At 57.6% G+C, this 24,837-nt stretch overlaps 1 protein-coding gene across 3 annotated transcripts; it reads right to left on the reverse strand.

Moving 5' to 3' along the window:
• Positions 1–416: 416 nt before the first annotated feature.
• On the reverse strand, positions 417–24,816 carry LOC103565082 (ATPase family AAA domain containing 3A). 3 transcript variants are annotated; one of them, XR_011537626.1, is made up of 16 exons: positions 24,433–24,783; positions 20,325–20,401; positions 19,516–19,617; positions 19,135–19,194; positions 18,514–18,583; positions 17,920–18,085; positions 17,686–17,755; positions 13,684–13,839; positions 13,028–13,084; positions 12,763–12,888; positions 12,355–12,479; positions 11,837–11,888; positions 11,373–11,443; positions 10,295–10,409; positions 7,930–8,038; positions 417–1,242 (listed from the first exon to the last, which is right to left on the reverse strand). XR_011537626.1 is itself a non-coding variant. In XM_070611178.1 (16 exons), exons 1-16 carry the CDS (start codon positions 24,632–24,634, stop codon positions 1,078–1,080), a joined length of 1,776 nt encoding a protein of 591 aa, XP_070467279.1. In that variant the 5' UTR covers positions 24,635–24,816; the 3' UTR covers positions 417–1,077. The 3 variants fall into 3 exon arrangements, 2 of the variants coding, with proteins under 2 accessions (XP_070467279.1, XP_070467280.1); XM_070611178.1 differs by having other exon boundaries at positions 10,242–10,409; positions 24,433–24,816; XM_070611179.1 differs by lacking the exon at positions 24,433–24,783 and adding an exon at positions 22,861–24,407 and having other exon boundaries at positions 10,242–10,409.
• Between the last annotated feature and the right edge of the window lie 21 nt (positions 24,817–24,837).

A 24,837-nucleotide genomic window follows, 5' to 3' on the forward strand; every position in this document is an offset into this window, starting at 1 on the left:
CTGCCTGCGCCCAGCCTGGGACCACGACTGCTACTTCAAACCGGCTGTGCGCCCGTCCGCGCGTCCGGCTCCGGAGCCGGTTCTGCCGGCGGGGAGCGAGGCCGGGAAAGGGTCTTGGCCGGGAAGGGGCCGGAGCCCGGCCGCACCCCACGCCTGCACCCGGGCGTCCGCGGGCCGCAGTGGGGAGCAGGGCAGGGCAGGGGTCTGGGGGAGGCCCCGGCCCAGCAGCAATAAGGTCCCTGAGCCCCGCTGTGGCGAGTGCGGCCATCCTGCCCAGGGCATCCCCGGTCGGGCGCCTCACTGTGACCCCTACCCTTGCTGGTCAGTAAACTCTCCAGAAAGCTCCAGCCTCTGACTCTTCCTTCACGTCTGACCCCGTGACCCTTCGCATCAGCAGACATACAGACTCTGTGAGGTAGCATGTCAAGAGTTTTTATTAGAGTCTGGATTAAAAAACTCGACTCCAGTTGAGGGAGAGCTGTGGCTCCTCTGGGCCAGGGCAGTTCTCCAGCACTGGACGTCCCTGCCAACAGTGCCAGGAGTGGCTCCCTGGGCTTGTCACAGTCACAGACGTATGCAGGGCACCCCTTCTCCCGAGTACAGTAGTGAGCAGCACAGGGGCCTGCTCTGCTCACCCCTTGCTCAGTTCTGGTCCTGGGTGGGACTGGGCAAAGTGAGGCCCCCACCCATGCTGGCCCTCCTTCTGCCAGGGCCCCTACTGCTGGTCACGGCTGCAGCAGCCCGCCATGGGGGTGGGGGGCAGTGCCTTCTCCGCAGCTTTGGGCCAGGCTCAGGTGTGGGGGGCAGGTGGCCCCAGCCTGACCCTTCCCAGACAGCACCACAGCCTGGAGGGGGCAGAAGGGGGTGCCGCCCACAAAGACAGCACAGCTGCAGCTGGTCCTGAGCAGAGGCCTTTAACATGCTGTTCTGGCTCTCACCACAGGAACGTTAAAAACGCCGGGGAGGTGGGTGGCCGCCCAGCAACCCCTGGCTTCCGGGAGACGTGGGTGCCTTGGTGCTGGTGCTTCCTTTTGGCGACACCACATGGCCAGTGTGCCCCAGGTGTCCAGGCCCAGCTCACTCGGCCCGTGCACTCAGGAGCAGGGTCTGGCTGCCCTCAAGCCCAGCTCTCTCAGCCTTCAGCCACTGCATCTTCTGCTGGTGCTGCTGGATGGCATCCTGGACCCGGGCATCCATCATGGCCTCGGTGAGGACCCCGTCCTCAGAGGCGTATGCCATGGCCTAGTAGGGAAAGAGTGCTGAAGGAGAGCACCAGAGGGGCTGCCTGTACAGAAAAGGGTCCCCCAGCCTCAGGCTTTTGGGGCCCACCCTGTAGGGAAGACCCCCATCACTGCCACCTGCTCCCCCCAGGCCCCATGAGCCCGTTTCCTGGAGATGCCCTCCAGAACCAGAAGCCCCTGCGGGGGGGGAAGGTGGCATGAAGCCTGGGACTCCGAGTCCACCAGAGGGATGGCCGACCAGCACACACGTGTGGTCATAGGCAAATCCACAGCCCAGAGTGGCTGCCATCCCTGCAATGTTCATGGCCCTGCCTGTGTCCTGGCCAGCACCAGGCTGCCTTCTTGCCCTGTAAGGTTTCAAGGACTTTCTAAAAGCAGAAAGCCTGAGGCCAGCAGTCAAGAAGCAGCCCAGCACCGCCCATCCCACCCCCTTGGACCAGGAGGGCCCTGCCTTTATGGGCCAGGGCAGAGAAAGCAGACAGACCAGAGGCCATTCGGGGGTAGGTCCATTCTGACACGGAGGGCAGGGACCCAGGCTGAGAGCTCCCCAGGAGTGCCAGCAATACTGACTGGGTCAGACAGTGGACCTGCCACGCCAGACTGCCCCTGAACACGTACCACCTGCCCTCCACCAGGAACTGCCTCTCACAGGGCCCCCACCGTCTGCAAAGTCCTCCCAGAACCGTGGGGGGCTGAAAGCCAGGCCCTGCCTAGGAATCCCAGCCCCGAACTTGGGCGGGCATATGGGTGGAGGTGCCTAAGTTTTACTAATCAGGCCCCGTACTGTCCACATCTCCTTGGCTGCCAGGCACGTCACCTGTGGCCAGGCCACCACTCCTCCCAGATGACCCAGTGCCCCACGTAATTCCTGTCACTCAGCCTATCACTCTGACAGAGGCTGGACAGCACCCAGGGTCCACCAAGCGGGGGGCCTAAGCCAGGCCTAAGTGACCTAAGCGGCCTCGGCCCATGGTGGGCACTGTGAAGGGGTTCCCACCATCTAAGATAAGTCAGCTGCTTTGCTCACACAGACTGGCCCCGTCCTCAGGACATGGCCGTCCTCAGTGCTGGCCAAGGCCGTGGAGAGAGGGCTGCCCTGCCGCCTCCTGCGAGGAGCACGTGGCTCTGAAAAACAGCGGGGAGGGGCCCCCACAGGTAGCACCCAGCAGAGGGGCCCGTGTGGGTCAGGGTCTGGGCTTTCCTGGCAGAGAGGGGTGGGTAGATGGAATGCAGCTGCTCCTTCTGGAATCCCAGAGTATTCACAGAGACGTCTACCCGTGGAGGGTAGGGGGTGGACTCAGTCACGCACTTCCAAATACGTTAGGAAAAGGGGGAAAGTAGTGGCTTTGCCAAGGAGAAACCTGGCAGCCACCACCTTAACCAGGTGATCCAGGCCAACATCCCTGCGACATTGTGTGGACAGCAGGTTCCCCCGATATGATATGACTGGAGGAGCACCCGACCTCTGGGGTTTCCCTGAAACCCACAGTCTAATCATGAGGATAACATGAAACAAACCCAGAGGGACATTCTACATGACACCTGACCAGCAGTCCTCAAAACTGCCAGGATCATAAAAACAAGGGACATGTGAGGAACTGTCATAGCCTGGAGCAGCCTGCAGAGAGGCCGTGACTCAGTGTCATGGGGTGTCCTGGGTGGGCTCCTGGGGCCAGATCAAGCCCAAGGGAGAGTCAGTGGTGATGTGGCAAATGTGCCTTGGGGTGAGATGTTCACAGCATGGCAAGGGAGGAAGAGCGGTGCGTGAGAGCTCCCTGTGCCAGCACTGCACGTTTCCTGGGAACTGAAACGATTTAAAAATATTTTAAAATTTTATTAAAAAAAAAAGCAAGCCCTGGACCTGATGGCTTCACTGGTGAATTCTACCAAATGCTTTAATAAGAATTAAAACCAGACCTTCTCAAACTCTTCCAAAAAACTGAACAGGAACACTTCCTAACTCATCTATAAGCAAAACCCTGATACCAAAACCAGACAAAACACCACAAGGAAACTACAAGTCAATACCCCTATGGACACTGACCCAACAAAATACTTTAGCCATGCAAATTCAGCAGCATATGAAGAGGACTACACACCACGACCAGGTGGGATTTATTCTTGGAATGCAAGGATGGTTCCACACAGGAAAATCAGTCAGTGGAATACATCACACTAACAGAACGAAGGACAAAATCACACAATCATCTCAACTGATGCAGAAAAAGCATTTGGCAAAATTCATGATGAAAACATTCAATAAACTAGGAATAGAAGGAAATTTCCTCAACATGATAAAGACCATATATATGAAAACCCCATAGCAAATATCATCCCTATGGTGAGAGACTGAAAGCTTTTCCTCCAAGATCAGGAACAAGACAAGGTTGCCCACTCTCACTCCTATTCAACAGAGGACCTGAAGTTCTAGCCAGAGCAGTTAGGCAAGAAAAAGAAATAAAGGCATCCACAGTGGAAAGGAAGAAGTAAAGTTATCTGTTTGGAGATGATATGATTCGATATGTAGTAAATCCTAAAGACTTCCTCCAAAAATGTTAGAAGTAATACATTAAGCAAAGTCGTGAATAGAAAATTAACACACAAAAATCACTTATGTTTCTATATAGTAACAATGAACAATCCAGAAAGGAAATTAAGAAAACAATTTCATTTCCAATAGCATCAAAAAGAATAAAATACTTAGAAATTAACTAAGGAGGTGAAAGACTTGTATGCTGAAAACTACAAAATATTGCTGAAAGAAATTAAAGATACTAAAATACAGAAAGATGTCTGTGTGCATACACTGGAGACTTAATATTGTTATGATGTCAATACTACCCAAAGCAATCTACAGACTCAATGCAATCCCTAGCAAAATTTCAATGATTTTTTGGGGGCAGAAATAGAAAACTCCATCCCAAAATTCACAAGGAACCTCAAGGGACCCTAAATAGCCAAAATAATCTAGAAAAAGACCAGAGTTGGAGATCTCACACTTCCTGATTTCAAAACTTACCACAAAGCTACAGTAATCAAATCAGTGTGGCACTGGCATAAAGACAGACATACAGACCACTGGAACAGAATACAGAGCCCACAAATAAACCCTCACACACATGGTTTCCAGCAAGGGTGCCAAGACCCATCAGTGGGGAAAGGACAGTATTTTCAACAAACGGTGCTGGGAAAACTGGATGTCCATGTGCAAATGAATGAAACTAGACTCCTACCTCACACCACGTACAAAAATGAACTCAAAATGGATCACATACCTAAGTGTAACACTTCAAACTATAAAACCCCTAGAAGAAAACACGGGAAAAGCTTCCAGACACTGGATTTGGCAAGGATTTCTTGGCTACGACACCAAAAGCACGGAGGAAAAAAATAGATAAATTGCAATTCATCAAAATTAAAAACTTTTGTGCATCAAAGGAAACTAAAAAAGGCAACTCACAGAATGGGAGAAAATATTTGCAAATCATGTCTGATAAAGGATCAATGTCCAGAATATATAAAGAATGCGTAAAACTCAACAACAAAAAACAACCCAACTCAAAAATGGGCAAAGGACTTGAATAGACATTTCTCCAAGAAGACATACCATGGCCAGTAAGCCCGTGAAAAGATGCTCAGCATCACTGACCATCAGGGGAACACAATCAAAACTGCAATGAGACACAATCTCACACCCACCAGAATGGCCACTGTTCAGCAAGTATAAAACAACACACGTTAGGGAGGATGTGAGAAAGTGGACCCTTGTGCGTTGCTGGTGGGAATGTAAAATGGCGCAGCCACTGTGGAAAGCACTATGGCAGTTCCTCAAAAAACTAAACATAGAATTACCAAATGACCCAGCAGTCCTACTTCTGGTTACATATTCAAAGGAACTGAAAGCAGGGTCTTGAAGAGATACTCGTATACCCACGTCATAGCAGGGTTATTCACAATCACCAAAAGGTGGAAGCAACACAGGTATCCATCAACGGATGAAGGGATTAACAAAATGTGATATATCCACACAACAGATTATTGTTCAGCCTTAAAAAAGGAAGGAATTCTGACACATGCTACATGGATAGACCTTGAGAACATTATGCTAAATGAAATTAAGCCAGTTACAAAAGGACAAATATTGTCTGATTCCACTCATATGAAGTCCCTCGAGTTGTCAAATTCATACAGAAAGTAGAATGGAGGTTGCCGGGGCGGGGGGCTGGGGAATGAGGAGTTGGTCTTTAATGGGGACAGAGTTTTAGTCTGGAAGGATAAAAAAGACCTGGAGATGGATAGTGGTGATGTTTGCACAACAATGTGAGTGTGCTTAATACCAGTGAGCTGTACACTTAAAAGTGGTTAAGAGGGAGCCAGCCCCAGTGACCCAGTGGTTAAGTTCAGCGCACCTGGCTTAGGTGGGCCAGGTTCCGTTCCCAGGTGTGGACCTACACCACGTCAGTGGCCATGCTGTGGCAACTCACATACAAAACAGAAGACGACTGACACAGATGTTAGCTCAGGGTGAATCTTCCTCACCAAAAAAAGAAAAAGGTTACGATGGTAAATTCTATGTTAAAGAAAAGCAAAAGGCAGCAAATCCCCACGACAGGTAGCCCGGGTGGTAAGAGGCACGGACTCGCGTTGACAAAACCACTGCCCCGGAACGAAAGCTGCAGCAGGTCCATGCAGTGCACCACAGAGGGCTTCAGGGCACACGTGCACAGAGGCAGCCTGCTCTGCAGCCTGGAGGGAGGGGCAGCCACAGCACCCAGCTCTGCGCCCTGCAGCTGGACACAAAGGGAGAGGGGCCGACGGAGACAACCGCACTCCTCCTGTGATGGCGGCTCCTCCTCCCTGCATCTCGCTCTCCTCTCCCAGGAGAGGGGAGGACTAACAGACAGGCCTTGGGCCGAGCTGACCAATCAGTGACTGGATACATCCTGGCGTGAGGACCAGACCCCAAGGGAGAGCACCCTTGTGCTCTGGGAGTCCACTCACTACCTCCCATGCACGGGGGCCTGAGAATCCCCAGCTCTCGATCCACCAGGCACACCGTGGGCCTGTCACTTGGTTTGGGCAGCGAGATGTGAAGAGAAGGGAGGCGTGCTGGGTCTTGGTGGACATACGGAGAGACAGGGAGTGACCCGCTGTCAGGGACTGAATGTTCGTGTCCCCCAAATTCATACGTGGAAGCCCTAACCCCCAGCATGGCTGTATTTGGAGTTGGGGTCTCTAGGGAGGTAACGAGCGTTAGACGAGGTCATGAGTGTGGGCCCTGATCCTGCAGGACTAGTGCACCTATAAGAAGTTGCACCAGGCACTGTCTCTGCCACATGAGCACACCGAGAAGGCAGCTGTCTGAAAGCCAGGAGGAGGGCCCTCACAGACCCCACCAGGACCTGTGACCTCCAGCTCCAGAACCATGGGCACAAAATGTCTGTGTGCAAGCCCCCAGGCTCTGGCACTTTGTTACAGCAGCCGAGCTGACGAAAACACCCTGTTCTCCACTTTGCTGGCTGTGGAAGCAGAGCCACCCTCAGGAGGATCCTTAGTGAGGACAGCCTGGAGCAGAGCCCCTGGCTGACCCACGTGGGTTGCAGTTTGTGATGTTACGGCAGCATAACCTGGCTCGTCCTGACCAGCACTGTCCCCTGTGCATCTGGGCCACGACGTTCAAATCAAAGGAGGTGTCTGTTTAGTTAGTGAAATGCATATTGCCTTAAAAGCACTGCTGACTTCCCAGTGGCCGGGTTGTCACAGGGCCTCAGACAGATTCGAGCACAGGCCCTATGGAGGCGGAGATGCTGGCACAAAGCCGGGGCTGACTGCAGACATGGCTGCTCAGCACCCTCACCCAGCGGGGCTTCTCTCCTCAGTACCAGCAAGGAGCAAACGCTCTCCAGATGGCAGCACCTGAGGCTCCTGGGGGTCAACTGGCTCCCCTGCCCAGGCACCAGTGGAACTGCTGCTGGGATGTTCCAGAGAGAAAACTCGGTGTCGGGGAATGACACTCTGGCACGCGTGCCTGGAGCCCCAACACAGGAATGAAGCCAACAGTGAGCCTATCCTAAAAGCCAGGACATCCGATCTAGAGCGTTCGCAGACAGAGCAGACAAACCCAAGCGCCAGCAGCCCCCCCCCCGGCAAGGAGCCGGGAGGAGACCCGAGGCCACTTATCGGGTCAGGGCTCTTCCTGGTTGTCATCTCCTCTGCCCTCCGATGAGCCCACAGACGTATCTCGGGGTGCTCCACGTCTGACCCAGGCTGTGTCCCCCTGGCCCTCCCACCCATCTGCAGAGTCACCTGAGTCAACCGCCCTGGGCCCCAGCTTGGAACAAAGTCTAGAGGTTCCCTAGACCTCGAGCGTGGGCCTGTGGGACTGTGACGCCCGCATGACATGTGGCTCATTTCCAGAGAACGCCTCGAGTTCAGAGAACCCATCTGATCTGGAGTAAAACACGATGAGGTGGGCCACAATATGCAAAGCCACTGACAGCCCGGCCCCATCCTCCCCACTGTGGGGGTGGAGTCAGGGGGTGGCTGGAAAGCAGGACAGCACATCACACCTGGTGCCAAAAACCCTTCGGCAGAGACACCCCAGGGAGGGAGGTGCCAGCACGCACTGCCTTCAAATGTCTCTGAGGGTCTCGGGATGAGACCTGCAGGACGCCTGTCCCCAACTCACCTGCCACGCCACAGCAAGCTGGGAGATCTCACGGCCCGACATGCCCTCCGTCAGTCGTGCAATCTCTGAGCACTTCTTCCCATAGTCAAACTGGGCCAGCTTCAGGCGCCTGGCAGGGAGGAATGCCTCAGTGATGCCCGGGATGCCCACAGGACCCAGGGGGAGGCCAGAGGCCTGCGAGGGCCCCCAGGCTCCCATAAAGAGGGTGGGCTGGGACGTCTGCCAGGACGTGTTGGAACCCCAGGCGGTGCATGTGCCACCCTCAGGGTGGGACGCATCCAAATGTCCCTCCTTTTAATGAGGCCAATTCTGCGCCACGTCCACTCTCAGAGCCAGGTTGCCCGTTTGGCCCTTCCTACCCCTCTGGGCATTCCCTTTCCTCCTGGAGCCCAAGGTGGGGTCTAGGCAGCGGCTGTGCAGCAAGGACAGCATGCTGAGGGACTCTGGGGGCATCTGCAGGGCCAGCCAGGATGTGTGAGAATGGTGGGGCTCCCTGAGCATGCACAGCCCCAGTGCCTGCCCCTGGGGGCAGGGACCACGTGCCCTTCACTCCAGCCCTCGCCCAGCGCCCAAACACGGGAGCTGAAATCCCACTAGGGATGAGCTGAAATATGCAACCAGGAAATCAAAGGGTGGAAGACCAGCGCTCCCGAATCAGCATGGCGTCACATCAGCATACACGTGCACCTGGGTCCCTCCCCAATCAGGTCTGGCCAAAGGCCTGTGAGAAACCACTGACACACATGAAAAGGGCCTCAGGAACTGAGACTGTATGGTGTGTGGGCTGCCTGCAGGCTAGGGTGGGCCATGGGGAGGCTGGGGGCCAGAGGAGGCGGCGGCCCAGGTAAGGGAGTTCAAGGGCAGGGGGCAGAGGAGGCGGTGGCCCAGGTAAGGGAGCTAAGGGCAGGGGGCAGAGGGGCAAGGGGCCCAGGTAAGGGAGTTCAAGGGCAGGGGGCTCAGGTAAGGGAGCTCAAGGGCAGTGGCAGAGGGGCAAGGGGCCCAGGTAAGGGAGTTCAAGGGCAGGGGCAGAGGGGCAGGCGGCCCAGGTAAGGAAGCTCAAGGGCAGGGGCAGAGGGGCAGGGGGCCCAGGTAAGGGAGCTCAAGGGCAGTGGCAGAGGGGCAGGGGGCCCAGGTAAGGGAGCTCAAGGGCAGGGGGCTCAGGTAAGGGAGCTCAAAGGCAGTGGCAGAGGGGCAGGGGGCCCAGGTAAGGGAGCTCAAGGGCAGGGGCCTCAGGTAAGGGAGCTCAAGGGCAGTGGCAGAGGGGCAGGGGGCCCAGGTAAGGGAGCTAAGGGCAGGGGGCAGAGGGGCAAGGGGCCCAGGTAAGGGAGCTCAAGGGCAGGGGGCTCAGGTAAGGGAGCTCAAGGGCAGTGGCAGAGGGGCAGGGGGCTCAGGTAAGGGAGCTCAAGGGCAGTGGCAGAGGGGCAGGGGGCTCAGGTAAGGGAGCTCAAGGGCAGTGGCAGAGGGTCAGGGGGCCCAGGTAAGGGAGCTCAAGGGCAGGGGGCAGAGGAGGCGGTGGCCCAGGTAAGGGAGCTCAAGGGCAGTGGCAGAGGGGCAGGGGGCCCAGGTAAGGGAGTTCAAGGGCAGGGGCAGAGGGGCAGGCGGCCCAGGTAAGGAAGCTCAAGGGCAGGGGCAGAGGGGCAGGCGGCCCAGGTAAGGAAGCTCAAGGGCAGGGCCAAAGGGGCAGGCGGAGCCGAGTGAGAGGAGCAGCCGGCTGTGTTGCCAGCGACAGGAGGGATTCAGGTCAGCGCTGCGGAGATCTGGGCCCCTGGAGGGGGTTAGAAATAGCCCGGCCCTTGCTGATCTGGAGCAGGATGCACAAAGCGGTGAGTGAGAGGGTGGCCCAGACCGAGTGTGAAGGGCTCCCCATCCCCTGGCGGGCTTTGCAGAGTGGCGGTCCCAGGCTCCTGGAGTCAGGGTTGGCCGTGGACAATGGTCAGTCTACCTCCAAGACCAACATCGTGGTCCAAGTGAAGCTCAGCGAAATGTCCGCGATTGGCCACCACAGCCCTCGCCCTCGGGGCCCGAGTGTTTCCTTAAAGGCCTCACGTAGTGAAGGCACTTGTGTAACAAGCGCAAAAGCACAGACACCAGCTAGTCCGTGATGACAGGCTACTGAGTCAACCACCCGGGAGTGGGGAGGACGGAGGCACAGGGGCCGAATAAGTGGACAGGACAGGGGCCAGCAGAGCCTCCCAAGACAGAGCCCCACGTGAAAGCACTGGGTCAGGACTAGGTACACCGGTGGGAGGAGGTGCTGGCAGGACCCCAATGGGACGGGGTGGGAGCAGCCGAGGGCCATCCAGGACACTTACTGCTTTCCTTCTGTGGCTGGTTTAAGAACATACTTGTCAAAATACATTCTCACCAGGCGCTCCCGCTCCTCCAGCTGCGGCAGGTCAAAGCTGACCATCTCGTCGATGCGGTCGTTGATGGCCCAGTCAAACTGCTCGGGCTGGTTGCTGGCCAGGACCAGCATGAACCTGTGGCCAACAGAGACGGTGCGAGCTGACCGCCTGCTCACCAAGGACAGGGGCCTCTCAAATCACACAGGGCAATCTTCTAACAGAGTCTATCTGGCAACTTTTTAACCCAGAAAACCTCAGGCAGACCCAGCATTGCTCTCTGCTGTCCATCCCTCCCTCTGACAGTTGTTCCTGCCCCAATTCATGCTTCTCTTCTGACCGATGGCCCAGCCTGATGGGATGGCCACGTACGCCTCGCTGTGCACAGGGATAGGGACCCTGGGTTCCAAGGCAAATGTCTGCCCCTCCTCCACTGGAGCCCAGAGATCAGCTGAGTGGAGCTGCCAACTCAGCAGGGACATGGATACGCCTCCCAGGGGTCTGAGGGGGTTGGGAGGTCTCTGCTGGCAGAGCCATAGCGGGCGAGGGCAATGCATCTGAGATGGTGGTAAAAAGATGACCTGCAGGGCTGGGTGCCCCGCAGTGAACAGCAGGCAAGTGACAGAAGAGTAAGACTAAGGATCTGGAAGGGGCCAGTCCATCCCTGGGGCCACCTGCACCCAGGGCACCCGGTGTGGGGCGACCACTCAGACATCCCATTTCTGGGGGACAGCCGGAGGTGCCAAGGGCTGGCCGGAAGCCAAGGGCAGTGACCTGTGGACAAGGACTGGCCCTGGCTCTGCTTGAGAGACGCTAGCATATCTTCTCAGTGGTTCCCACAAACACCCCACTGTGCCCCAACTGGCCATTCCTGTTGCATGGGTGCAGGACACAGGATGCCCCAGAGTGGGGACGCTGCCCAGGCACTGTGAGCGATGGGTCAGGTGTGTGCCTGCCCTGTTCCCAGCCCTGTCCTACAGCAGCCATGTGAGTTCAGGCAGTGCCTCAGTTTCCCTCTGTGAAAGGCTGCTGTGAGGGCCATATGGGATGACGTAGGGAGGCGCTCTGCACATGGGTCTCACGCTGGCGGGTGGCCCTCACTTGCTGCTGTGCTGGCCTGTCCGGTGCAGGAACGCATTCAGGGTGGCCCTGAGGTCCTCGCTTATCTTTTCCTGCGGAGAGAAGGCAGCCGGCCTGAGCAGCAGGGCTCTGTAAGCAGCCGAGAGGAAGTCAGATGGAGGCCCCGGAAAGACACAGCCCCTGCTCCTCCAGGAGCAGGAGTACGCCAGCATCTTAACGAACGAATCTAAACTTGAAAACGACTCTGAAAAACACCACACGTACAACTCCTGCTCCTCACACACACAGCTCTTTATGAAGAGAGCGCAGCTGAGGAGCAGGTATGGGTCAGGCCTCAGTCACGAGCTGCAGTGACCTTCCCAGGAAACACGGATGCAGCCCGAGATGACGGGCCTGGCCATGCCTCGCTCTGCTCAAATCACTGGACACGCTGTCTGTGGCCAGCCCAGCCCACCAGGCCAGACAGAGGTTTCCAGAATACTCACGGTCGCTCGCTTCCTGAGGAAGGCGTCTGCTTCATCCACAAAGAGCAGGAGGCTGTGAAGGGGAGGGGTCCGCATGAGGTGTGGGCAGGGCCTGGGGGCAGAGCCTGGCAGAGGCTGCTCAGCACAGGCACCGTCCTGTTGGAACGCCAACGCACCGATCACACTGAGACCCACACCACAAGCTGCCCACAGCAGTCTTGGGGAGCGCGGACCTCAGCCCCAGGCATGCCAAGTGCTGGCGTGCAGAGACGATCACTAAACGTACACAACAGCCACACCGGGCGCTAAACTAAGTACCCGGCTGGCAGCCCTTGTCTCAAATGTTTTACATTCAGAAGCAATGAGAGGTTCCAGTGACGAGCACAGACCACCAGGAACCCGCGCTCGGGTGAATTTTTCCCTCAGACCCCCGGCCCCAAATGCTGCCAGACAGCAGAGGCTGCTCTGGCCTCAGGTATGACTGCGGGGACAGGTTGCAGTGGAGTCACTGACGCCCTGCCCAGCAGGAGCCCACTCACCCTCGCCGGCTGGTGCTGGCCCAGTCGAAGACCTTGTGCACAGCAGTCACGCCGTCCCGCCCCATGGGGGCCACGTCCCCGCCTGTCATGATGGCGTAGTCCATGCCAGAGTGCAGCGCTAGTTTCTGGAAGAAAGGGCGGACAGGGAAAAGGCAGCATGCTCTTCGCTTCCTCCCTTTTAAAGCCTGTGGGTTCGCCCTCTGCCCTCACCCGCTGCTTGAAGCACTGGGGGCTGGCTGTGTGTGCAGACGCCCCTTGCCTGAACAGCTGGGGAGGGGCTGCCCTCCCACGTGGCCCTGATGCCCAGCCCCAAGAGCCTCAGCTGTAGCCTCTGCCCACCCACCCCACTACTGGCGGGTGAGACTCCTGCGGGACCCCAGCCCCACCTGCGCAGCCACATGCCCTCACCTTGGCAAAAAGCGTCTTGCCAGTCCCTGGAGGCCCGTACATCAGAATGTTCCTGTACAGGCTCCTGTTCTTCTTGGTGTTCCTTGTCGCGATGGCGATGTCCCGCACACGCGCCTCCAGGCTGGGCTGCCAGGGGACACGGCAGTTTGCGAGATGCCCTGCTGCTGAGTCTGACCCTCCTGGGCCAGCACAAGAGGCAGCCCACCCCAGGCTGTGGCTCAGATGGGTAATTCCACCCCAGCCCCGAAACAGCAGCGCCACTCACACTGAGGACGACGCCCTCCAACGCATCCTGAGGCTTACTGAGGAGCCGCCTGCTGACCTGCGGGGGGACGGGCAGGGTCATCGGCAGAGCCCATGGCACAGCCACCAAGTGCTGGGAACAGCTGGCTTGCCACGTGGAAACACCACCGCCACAGACCTCGCACTCAAGGATACAGAGGACCGGGCCCTGCTTCAGAATGCTGGCAGATGAGGCCGTCTGTGTTACTGGGCTGGGTGACCCACAGGTTCTTTATTGACCCTTTCTTCAATCACCCGCAGCAATTAATAGAGAGGTCCAGCCGCAGACAGTGGGGGATGTGGCAGGAGGGGCACAACAAGGAAAGGGAGGCAGCTGACCCCGAGCTACTTCCAGTGACTTTTACAGGAGTCCAGGAGTGCAAAGAACCCAAAAGCTATGCAGTCCCTCACATCAACAGATGCAAGGGGCACCTGAGCAGATGGGGCGAGGGTCCCCTGAGTCCTGACGAGGACAGCAAAGAGGAAAAAGCCAAAAGCAAATCCCATGTGCAGGAGGCAGCAGAAAGGACTTGTGTCAGTGGGGAAGGACATGTGTCCAGTCTGGCTGTGACACCAGAAGGGACTGGGGGACACAGCCCCAGTGAGAATGGGCCCCACACCCACAGCCAGGCCCGTTACCTGCAGCGGGTGCCTCAGTGCCTCCAGCACTGTGATGCGAGAGGTCTCCCTCACCAGGGACGGCTTCCCCAGCCGGGCTTCGATGTACCGCCCGGCGACAGACGTGGCATTCTTGGCGGAGTAGACGCCGACGGCCAGCAGTGTCAGTCCGGCTACCTAGAGCAGGGCAGAAAGGCGGCGAGTGACACCCACTGCCCTGCACCACTCAGCAGTTGACACAGCCACCTGAACCCACCCCGTGCCAAGTGACAGCAGAGCCTCCAACCCCAAATCCCACACCAGCCGACGCTCAACTACACATGATGGCGGAAGATGGTTCCAGACAGCCAAGGTATCAAAAAGCTTATTAAAAACGCCCTTTCTCAGAGAGCTACTGGAAAGTGTGTTCCAGCAGGACTAGGGAAGCGACAGGAGCTACAACCGTGAAGAGGCGAAGGGACTCCTGAGCTGATGGGGCACAAAGCACACACCACAGTGGGAGCACAGGCAGAGGACACTCAAGCCGGAGCTGCAGTGAAAAGCTCCCAGAACCCACACCAACATCTGAAAACGGAACTAAAACTCTTCCCTACAAAATGAACAGCTCAGCCACCATAGGGGAGCAATGACTGAGACCACACAAACGAGGTTCTTAGGACACCAGACGGCAAAACGAGGGCCAGAGAGGGGCACATGCCAGGAGGTGGTGGGGCCAGGGCTGGCTGTCGGCACCACTGTGACCAGCTGGCTCCTGGGTCTGACTCCAGCAACCCCCTCCGCGTGTCTATCCAGCTTACTTAGAAGGTAGACACTTGACTCAGGTGGACTCTCAGCAGAGACTGTCAGCAGGCAGGCAGGACTGACCAGCCCACAGGCCGCCCACATGGGCGGGGATTCTGAAGTGAAGACACACGCAAGAGTTTCACCACCACATGCAACATGCAGGCATTGTCTGGACCCTAAGGTGAACAGACTGCCAGCAGCGCTTCTGGGACAGCTGGAGGGACCCAAGCGCACGGGGCACTCAGCCCTTGACACGCTTTCACACACTCCACGAGAGACAAGACGATCAGTGAAACAGACGCCTTGGAATGCTGGTCCCTCCGGGAGGCAGGGGATGGGCACGTGGCCAGTAGATTCTGCTCTGCTTTCTGAGCACTGGACAGTTGTCACAAAAAGGATAAAGAAAACTCCCATTCAGAGAAGTATTGCAAAACCAAAGGCAAGAAGAGGGAGCATGCAGGCCCCTGGCCCAGGCAGACACCAACCTCCCCAGAGGCTCCCAAGGTCTGAGTCTGCAGGGGAGCAGAGCCTGTGGGCAGCACGTGTACCCTCACCGTCAACTGCCTCAGCTGGCCTGTTCTCTCAGCTCCTGTGTCCCTCTCTGTGACCCTGTTGACCCAGGATCCTGCTCTAATGTGCGCAGGGGCCAGAGTCCTAGCTGAGGGCACCTGGGAGGAGGATGCTGACCTTGCGGAACCCAGACACAGGGAGAGGCCTGCATTCACGTCCCAGGTGGGGCCGACCCATGTCCCAGTCAGAAGAGCAAGGAGACTGGGCAGTGTGGGGTGCAGAGGGAGCAGAATCTCAACCATAGAGAAGGGGACCCACACTAGCTCCTCGTTCAGAGGTCCCACCACCTGGCGGTCTCTGCTCAGACCACCTCAGGGCCCTCCAACCACCCACAGACAAGGTCACGTCCCAAGAGTGGGACACAGGGTTATAAGGAAAACGTGGGCCATCAAGTAGACAGTGAAAAACTGCCTCCTCCACAGGCATGGTAAGCAAAGCTCTAGCACCAGGAACTTGGTTTTTCTTGTGGTTTATCAGCCTCTTTATTTTTTTTGCTGAGGAAGATTCACCCGGAGCTAACATCTATCGCCAATCTTCCTCTTTTTGCATGTGAGCCACCTGGCACAGCACGGCCACTGACAAGTAGTGTAGGTCTGCACCCAGGCACCGAAGCCAGCTGCCAAAACAGAAGGTGCCAAACTTAACCCCTAGGCCACCAGGGCTGGCTCTACCAGCCTCTTTAAATCCCTTCCTTTGTTTGCCACAACGCGCAGGACCCAAGGGCGTCCTGAGGTTCTAACCAGAGGCACAACCTGACTGCCTGAGCGCTTTTCTCTGCAACTTTCCACTCGAAGTGTAAACACTCTGAAGCTGAGGCCACTCACTGCAGGGCTGCCACAGCAGCTTGGAGATGACCAGGCTGTGGGCCGCGTGAGGCTTGGCCCCACTAAAAAAAGTGAAACTTTATTCCAGGAAAACAAAGTTAACACCAAACCACTAATTCCTGTAAAAAAACAAGTAAGCAAACAGCGCCAGCCTCATCAGATGACTGCTCTCCTCATCACGGCCGAGGCAGCCACGTTTGCAGACTCCTCTCCAGGACGCGTGTCCCCTGGCACTGCCCAGCGCACAGCACACACCGAGCACCTCCCGTGTGCTGGGCCAGGGCAGCAACGACGTGGAGGGAGCAGTGTGGAGTCCCAAGGTGGGGATGGTCAAAGAGGAGGGTCAGGCAGAGGTGAGCATGCGGGAGGGCCTGGAAGGCTCAAGGCAGGGCTCGGACCCCGCACAGCACAGCCACGCCCACATCAGCTCTGTCCTCTCACACCTGGACATGTGCCCCTACCTGGACCTGCTCAGGGAGGACACAGGAGCCAAAGCCCCAGCTGTGCCCAACAAGCAGCCTTGACCCAAGCCCAGGTCTGCCTCCTGCACGAGTCCCGGTCCGAGCAGGGGTGCCTGGGGGAGGCAGGACAGGGTCAGTTGGGAGGAAGCTGCAGGCCTGCAGTTCACTGCATGAAGCAGGGCGCAAAGGAGGGAGTGGAAGGATGTGGCCAGGGCTTAGAGCCAGCACCCAACTCCAGGCGGCCCAGCTCAGACGCCAGAGAGAAACTGCTGAGTTGCCCACCCCGCTGGCCATAGGCCGGATTCCCTGGACCCACTTTCAGCAGGGCCTCCACTATGACCCACTGCTCCAAGGGCAGGGGGCCCCTGAGCATTGTTCGAAACTTGTTTCAGAAGAATGTGACAGGAATCCTTGCTCAGCCCCGTCACCGGCCCAAGCTGGGTGGCTCCAAGGGGCCATGTTATGAACCAGCAGTCTGACCAGCTCCAAGTTCCCTGGACTGGAGCCCTGGCCCTGCCAGGACCATCGAGTGCCTGCTTCTCTGGAGGCTCAGTCTGATCCACCCCTCACTGTCCCCGAGCAGGACATTTGTGGAAAAGGCCCCAGGAACAGGGGGCCCCGGACATCTGGCCGTGTTTCCTTGGGGCATGGTCGCTGCGCTAAGGATCAGCACTTCACTGTCAGGCCCTCGCTAAGGTGTCAGTCCCACACGAGTGAGTGCTGAGCCACGCTCCTCAGCCTGGAACAGCGCAGGCACAGAGCCAAGCGCAGGCCCTACCTGTGGAGGCTTCAGGAACTAGTTCTAGCCAACACTCCCCGCCCTGTATGCTAAGTAGCCCCACGGCACAGGGCACAGACCACTGGGCTTCCAGAATGTGAGACTGCCCGATGGCCTTGGTGGGCTGACCTCTTCTTCCCCCTGAAGGGGGGGACCCTCCCAGAAGCTCAGTTGGAAAGGCGCACCCCACATGTCTCCCAGACCCCATGGGGTCTCAGCTGGTCCCACTGCCAAAGCCCCGGACAGGTCCCCATTCACACTTTCTAAAAGACGGGGTCGCTAAGGAAAGTGGGGAATGAAGCTCTAGCATCCCCTTCCCACGTCTTCCTTCCAGCCAGAAAGTTAGAAACTTTTTAAAAAAAGGGTTTTGACACTTTTTACTGAATGCTGCCACGGCCAACACCAAATGATTCCACGTGCCCCAAACCAGAGGCCCCACCTGTCCAGCTTCCTAGGAGAGGGGAGCAGGAGGGAGCAGCAGTGCAATTCCTAAACCACAGGCTTTCTTGGCGCGCCCCATCTGCAGACTCACACCACCCAAGACAGGGACGAGGCCCAGAGGGGGCCCTGGCACAGACTGTGGGGAAGATGTGGCAGTGGTGTTTACCGTGGCTGTCACTTTGTCCCAGTCTGTCACAAAGGCACGGAATCCTTCACCGAACAGGGTGCCAGCTGTCCTGTAGAGGAAGCAGGGACATGACCTGGAGGGCAACGGACCTGGGCACGGGGCTAGGGAAAGGGCAAGGGGTCCGAGAAGCAGTCTTCCCTGCCTGGGACAGGGGATGGAGGCCATCAAGCCACTGAGGGCTCCAGTGGATGCCCACCAGGGACACGGCCTTACCTGATGGACTCCAAGATGGTCTGGCGGTGCTCAGCAGCCTTCAAGCGGATCTGCTCACGGATGATGTCTGCGTTCTCACGCTCGGCCTTGGCCCGGGCACGTGCCTCAGCCTCCACCCTCAGCATCTCGTTCTTGTGTCTCAGCTCCATCTCCCGCTCCACAGTGGCTGCCAGGATGAGGCAGGAGAGTGGCACTCGGCTCCCAGCCCTGTGGCCTGGCTGCCTCTCTGCCCACTGTGGACCACCCCCCAAGCCGGGCCCCTCCAGTAGATGGCTCTCCATGAGGAGTCCTGAGTTCAGACCCCGAGGCCCAGGCAACCCTTCTCATAGGACAGGAACTCACGTGGGACCCTGGGGTTGCCTGGCTGCAGATGAAGAGTGGGCCCCAGAATGCCAGCCCGCCCTGGTTTCTGTTGTGAAGCCCCGGCTGCAGCATGCAGAGCCCCCAGCATGGGTCTCACAAAGCACACAGATTAAGTGCCTGAAGCCGCGCCTTCCCATGCCTACAGCCCGTGCACCCCGCTGGCCCTTCTCAAGCTGCCGCCTCCTAGGCAGGCTCCAAGGACACAGCCCCAGGCGGAGCTCACAGCCCTACCTCGTCGTATGGCCTCCTGCTTCTGCACGGACTCCTCCTGCTTCCGCAAGTTCTCCTCATTGAGAAGTTGCTGACAAGAAACCACAAAAAAAGGCAAAAGCTTTCAGAAGTAAGAAACAGCCAACATGGCTCTGACAGGGCAGCTGCTCGGCCTGAGGGGACACTTCCGCCACCCCAGAGGCTCTGACCTTCCCAGGGACAGGCACCCCAGGGCGCAAATGCTCCACAGCCCGATGCAGGCGGGGCTGAACTGCCCAGGACACGCATGTGCCTCAGGGCTGGGTTCAAAAGTCCCTGCCCCCAGGAGAGCTTGGCCGCAGGGCAGACCTCTGGGTGCTCCCCCGGCCCCCCAATGACTGTCCTCACAGAGCTCTGTTTTCCACTGTAAGACCCACAACTCTTGAACATCCACCACGAACTCATCACATCCAGGGTCCTAGTCAGGCCTCAACTGGGAGAGACCTCAGAGTGGCCGGAGCATGGAGGCACGTGCATCCTGTGTGCGTGTGCAGGCGTGGGAGCAGAGCTTCCCAGGACCCAGAGCCTGCCGCACTGGACTTGGGCCACCCACCTGCCCAGCAGAGGCCATGCTCTTGGGGAGCACGCAGGTGCCAAGCTCACCTGCTGCCTCAGCTGGTCCTCATAGCGCTGCCGTGCCAGCTTGTCCTGGTACTGGGCCCTCTGGGGAGGGAGAGAACAGCATGAACACAGCTCAGCTGGAGAGGCTGGTGGACGGGCCTGGAACCAATGTCTGGACCCCGACGCCACTGGGCACTAGGACCTCAGATGAGCCCCCCAGCTCCACCTGCTGAGTTAGTGAGCACAGTCACACATACACGGGATCCATGTCACGCTGAGTGCTGAGGAATCCACAGGCCTCAGATGTTTGCACAAGGTCATCCCAAGGCCTTGATGGGTCAATAACAGACCCAGACTGCATCTGGGGCCACGGTGCGCCCCATCCTTGTCACCCAGGCCTCCCTGTGCCCACGTGGCCCTTACCGCCTGGTGCTGCCGCGTCTCCTCGTTCAGAGTCTTCCTCCGTTCCTCAGCCTGCACACGGATCTGCTCGCTCTTCAGCTGCTCCACAGCGGCCTCATACTCCTATAGCACAGACCAGCTGCTGCAACCCCAGAGCCTGGCAAGGCCTCACACTCAGGACTTCGAGCTCAGGGTTCAGGCCACCTCTACAACCCTCTCCCGTATCCCATGTGGGCCCTGAAGGGGCTGGAAAGGTCTGGGCAGGGTGGGACGTGCTTCCAGAAGACACAGCCTGGACCAGCACCTCCACAGGCCCATTGCATCTCAGCTACACCCGCACCAAGGTCCAGGAGGACCCAGACCCGCAAGCAGCAAGAAGCGCCAGGAAAATGGACAGGGTTGGACTCCAGAGGATGAGACAATCTCCTAGGGGGCCTGTCACTCCCCTCTCTGACACTGTTTCCAAAGTGGCTTATGTCAGGTGCTCACTTTTTGACTAGGTTTTATGACAGCCAAGGATTGAGTGCAGAGCACAGGCCTTTTCTAGGCTCGCTATGAGAGTATAAGAAACCAGGGGAGAACCCGCCCAGGGAGACCAGCCCATCCTCACCCACGCCCGCCCTTCCAGGTGGTTCTGCTGGGGAAACTGGGGCCACACGCCAGCGCCTGTCTCTGACCGCTCCCTGCTTCCCTGCAAACCAGGAGCTAGAAAGCAAACGCGGGATGGAGGCGTCCGCGCAGCCGCGGCTCTCAGGCACTTCTCATCCCAGGACCCTTCTGTGGCCAAGGGGACGCAGACCACCCCGGCGAGCATCCCACCCTCCACTCACTTTGAGCTTGGACTGCTGCTCCAGCTGTAATGTCTGCTCCTGCATCTGTGCGAGACTCAGTGCCTCCTTGGCATGTCCTGCAGAAGACGGGAGGGCGGTGTCAGGGCAGCAGGCACAGGGCCTCGTTCATGCGCTCAAGCCAAGGGGCTGTCAGGGAGACCACGGCTCCCCTCAACCTCAAAGTGCATGTGCCCACCCTCATTCCAGGTCAGACCCTGCTCGGTGACCCCTCTCTCCAAAGGCTCCCTTCTCCTCACCTTTGTCTGCTCTATCCCCAACAGAAGGGTGGCCCATGCCCCTCGAGAGGAGGGCCAACATGGCAGCTGTTTCCCAACTAAACAAGAAGCAAGCCCGTGGCCAGAATGTCCTTTATTTTCCATGCACGTACGTTCTCTTAAGTCTTAATTAATTCTTAAGTCATCATTGATCTACTACCAAGCTTAAGAAGTAAATGGGGGGGCCAGCCCAGGGGCGCAGCAGTTAAGCTTGCACGTTCCGCTTTGGTGGCCCAGGGTTCACTGGTTCGGATCCTGGGTGTAGACATGGCACCGCTTGGCAAGCCATGCTGTGGCAGGCGTCCCACATATAAAATAGAGGAAGATGGGCACAGATGTTAGCTCAGGGCCAGTCTTCCTCAGCAAAAAGAGGAGGATTGGCGGCAAACGTTAGCTCAGGGCTAATCTTCCTCAAAAAGAAAAAAAAAGTAAATGGGAATTAAATCAGAAGGAAGCCAAAGCGTGCAGGGTGACGGCTCTTCACAGAGCGTGTGCCATAAACATCTTCTACGTGTATTCTGCTCATAAGGCAGGATCCATATCTGTCTGTGTTTGGGACTTCTGGTACTCTCCTGAAGCCTACGCATCAGGTCTCTCAAATGTCTGTCTGATGACACGGTTCTCCCGTGCACACTATTCACCAGAGAAGTCTTCTAACAGGTGAGCGTGCGGGAGGAAGGCAGGCCGTGAGCCACTGTCCTGACTCTGCAATGGCCCTAGCTGGCTCCCTTTGCTTCCCACACGTCCATCCTTCTATCCTCCATGACCCATCTTACTTTTTGAAGCCTTCAAAGTCAGCTGCAGACCCTAGTACCCGTCACCCCCAAAATGGAGCAAACATCGTTACCTAGAGCATCACATCTGATTATAGTTCTGGGTTTTTCTTTTCGGAGTTAAACTGCTGCTCTAAGCACAACCCACACCTTCAGACAAGAGTGGCAGGAGCTCTGTGTTTGGATGGTCTGCTGGGGTATGCGGTCTGGCATGAACACAGCATCAAAGCTTGGGAAGGGCCCTCAGAGCTGGTCAGGATGGGGCTGCTGCGGTCTCCTAGAGCCCTACTGCAAAGCTCTCCCCTGGGTCTCTGGTGATCGGAGGCACAGATGGCATAAGGAAGGCACCAGAGTCCCACCCCCTTCATTGGTGAGCTTGGAAAGCCATGAGGTCAAGGGCTGAGCAGACCCGGGGAGCCCCTGTAACAGCTCACTCAGACTGAGTGGAAGCGGAGATCACAACAGATAGGAACACAGGTGTCACAGGCCAACAACACTGGGACTGAATCCCAGCTGTGCTGTTTATTCACAACGTGACCTTTGGCAAGGCAGGTTAAACTCTCTGAGTGCCTCACCTGAAATGGAGCGGGGTTCTCTCTCTCCCTGACTCTTGGAGGAGTGAAATGAGAGCAAGCAGGTAAACTGCTCAGCATGAGGCCTGGCACCACATGCCCACTAATCACAAGCTAGGATTTCAACACCAGCAACAGTAACTCTTCACCTTGAAATCATCCTGTACCAGGAAACATGCTTCCAAAGCATTAATTAGCACCTGTTACAGGCAAGGTGCTCTTTTAGGCACCTGCCTTCCTGGAGTGTACAGGCAAGTGGACTGGGGCACACAGACTGCTCAAGGCCAAATGTCCTGCTCTGGCCTCCCAGGAGGGCCCAGGAGACAAGGCAGCATCAGGCTGGGCCTTGAAGGATAGAAGGTGGTCACACTGTGGGAAGCAGCTGAGGCCATCTCTGGACGGCCTGGAGAGAGCAGGGAGGTCGAACAAGAGCAGGCTCAGACCAGCCTTGGCAGGCACTGCTGCCTGTGAGCTGCAGCATCCGGAGAAGACAGACTTACAGAGGGGCTATCGGGCAGAGGGGCACGAGGTACCCTGGGAAGAAGGGTGTGAGGCTAGGAAGGGGTGGCACACGAGGGCAACGCCTCTCCCACTGGCCAGCAGCAAGGCCAGGAAGGACGGCAGGGACAAAAATGAAGTAGAGTCCACACCTGGGACAGAGTCATCGGATGTGGAGACTAATGGGAGGACTGATGAGGGGACTATAACTCCAGGCAGTGGCCTCTGGGGACTCTGCAAGAGATGCTACTTGGTGGGGAAATGAGGGCTTGGTCATAGGAGAGCAGAGGCCAGAGCCCTGGGGACCCAGGTGGAGAATGTTCCAGAGCAGGAGCTCTGGGCGGCCCATACAAGAGACCTGGGAGCAATTCAGAGGCACAAGTAGCCAGGAAGGAGGAGCTGCTCCTCTCAGACATACCCAAGGCTATTCACCCAGGCTGTACAACTGCATGGGGCTGGGGGGCCAACAGTGAGGGTTCAGCTTCCAAAAGCAGGAAAACATTGAAATTCTGAGCATGGCGAGAGGCTGAAGTCCCACAGGTGCTGGGGTAGAGAGGTGTCTGCTGATGAAACCTTTAACAAGAAGTCACACCATGTGTCAAAAACCTACCATCATGTGAGGTGCCTTGAAGCCCATCCACTGTTTCTCAGCCCAACCTGACGATTAAGATTATCTAGGGGCCGGCCCACTGGGGAGGTGGTTAAGCGCCCATGTTCCGCTTGGGTGGCCCGGGGTTCTCCTGTTCGGATCCCAGATGCAGACATGGCACCGCTTGGCACACCATGCTGTGGTAGGCACCCCACGTATACAGTAGAGGAATATGGGCATGGATGTTAGCTCACGGTCAGTCTTCCTCAGCAAAAAAGAGGATTGGCAGCAGTTAACTCAGAAAAAAATTTTTTTTAAATTAAGATTATCTACAAAACTTAATACAGAGTCAGGGGGGGTGGTTCCAGCCAGGCCTAAGGAAGCAGGCTGTTCTGGGCCCAGACCCAAATATCTAAACGTTTTGAATGTCCCCTGGGCATCTGAGAGCCACGCAGGCCCAGAGGCCTTCACCCAGGATGCTCCTTAGCCCCCAAGGGAAGGGCAGGGATTGAGCCACCAAGTGCCCAGCCTCTCCTTCCTTAATGAGAAAGACTCTGCTTATACCTGTTTACAACGTTTCTCTGTAGGATCTCCTTTGAGAAAACGGCACTTCTGTTTAAATAAAAGCTTAAGAGCTGTTGTATTCTTTCAATCAGTCTTTACTCACCACCTTCTACATTCCAGCCTCTTAAATACAAACTACGTTTTCAGACAAATTGTTAAGGCCATAGAAGACAAGACAGGACGAAAAACACGGGCTTCGTAAAAGTCCAGCCACTGCTGATGCCTTGAGGGCCCTGGGTCAGGAAAGTCATCAGGCTAGGCCAGGGCTGTCTGACCTCCTGGTTTACAGACTCGCCTACCTGAACGCCAGCGTTTTCCAATAACACATGCAAAGCTGCTATATTTTGCTTAAAACCAATAACCCTCAAACGTGCTTCCCTCCTTAAGTGAAAAACTGCTAGCAACCACCTACAAACGGACCCGCTTCCCTACCTCGCCGCACCTAGCCACGCTGTGGCCGTTCCACGTGGAGGTAGCAAGAAACGGAAGGAGCTCCGGCACTCTGAGACACCGAAGACAAGGGCCGGCACCTGCTACGTGTAACCTCTGAAAGTCCCCTCTGCACCGGTTTCCCCACCTGAGGAACGCGGGGCAGCTGGGAAGGTCGGATAAGGTAACGGAAGCCCGAACCTCCCCAGACGCAAGGTCGCTTTGGCAGGTTCACTCCTGGAGGCCTGTCTCCTCACTGACCAGCGGGACTGCCGACAGCCATGTGCCGCCTGACCGCTCGGACGACAGAGGGGCTACAGACCCGATGCGCGCGCAAGCCCAGGCACCCGCGGACCGGCTCTGCGCAGAGAAGCCCCTGCCCCGCCCCGCCGGCGCCGCCACACTCACGCGAGTGCTCCAGCTCGCGCGCCGCCTTGGCCGCGCGCTCCAGGCCCGTCGGGTCGAAGTTGCTCCATTTGTCCTTGGGCGCCGGCCGGTCCCCCGCGCCGCGGTCCCCGCCACCCTCGGCCCCAGGCTGCGCGGGAGGCAGGGACAGCGGCGGCCCCGCGCCTTCGCCCTTGGGGCCTTTGATGCCGAAGAGCCACGACATGGCCCCTGAGCGCCGCGCGCCGCCACAGCAGCCGGGACCTGCGGCCGAGCAGACGCCCGCGGCTCGGAGAAGCCTCCACGCGCCGCCAGCCGGCGGTCAGAACCACTGCGCAGGCGCGACCCACGCCCCTTCCTCCCGGGCGACGGAAGAGCGCGAGGGCCACGCGTCGCTGCCCTCGTACTGGCCCGGAGGACAGCTGCGTC

This window comes from Equus przewalskii, chromosome 2 (genome assembly GCF_037783145.1).
Source record: "Equus przewalskii isolate Varuska chromosome 2, EquPr2, whole genome shotgun sequence".
Lineage (NCBI taxonomy): Eukaryota > Metazoa > Chordata > Mammalia > Perissodactyla > Equidae > Equus > Equus przewalskii.

Coding starts and splice junctions, on each gene's coding strand:
- LOC103565082 (XM_070611178.1), bottom strand. CDS start 24,634: ATGTCGTGGCTCTTCGGCATCAAAGGCCCCAAGGGCGAAGGCGCGGGG. Junction 13,840..17,685: donor GGGACAAAGTGACAGCCACG/GTAAACACCACT, acceptor GCCCTGCTCTAG/GTAGCCGGACTGACACTGCT. Junction 11,444..11,836: donor TCCTCAGGAAGCGAGCGACC/GTGAGTATTCTG, acceptor TTCTCTCCGCAG/GAAAAGATAAGCGAGGACCT.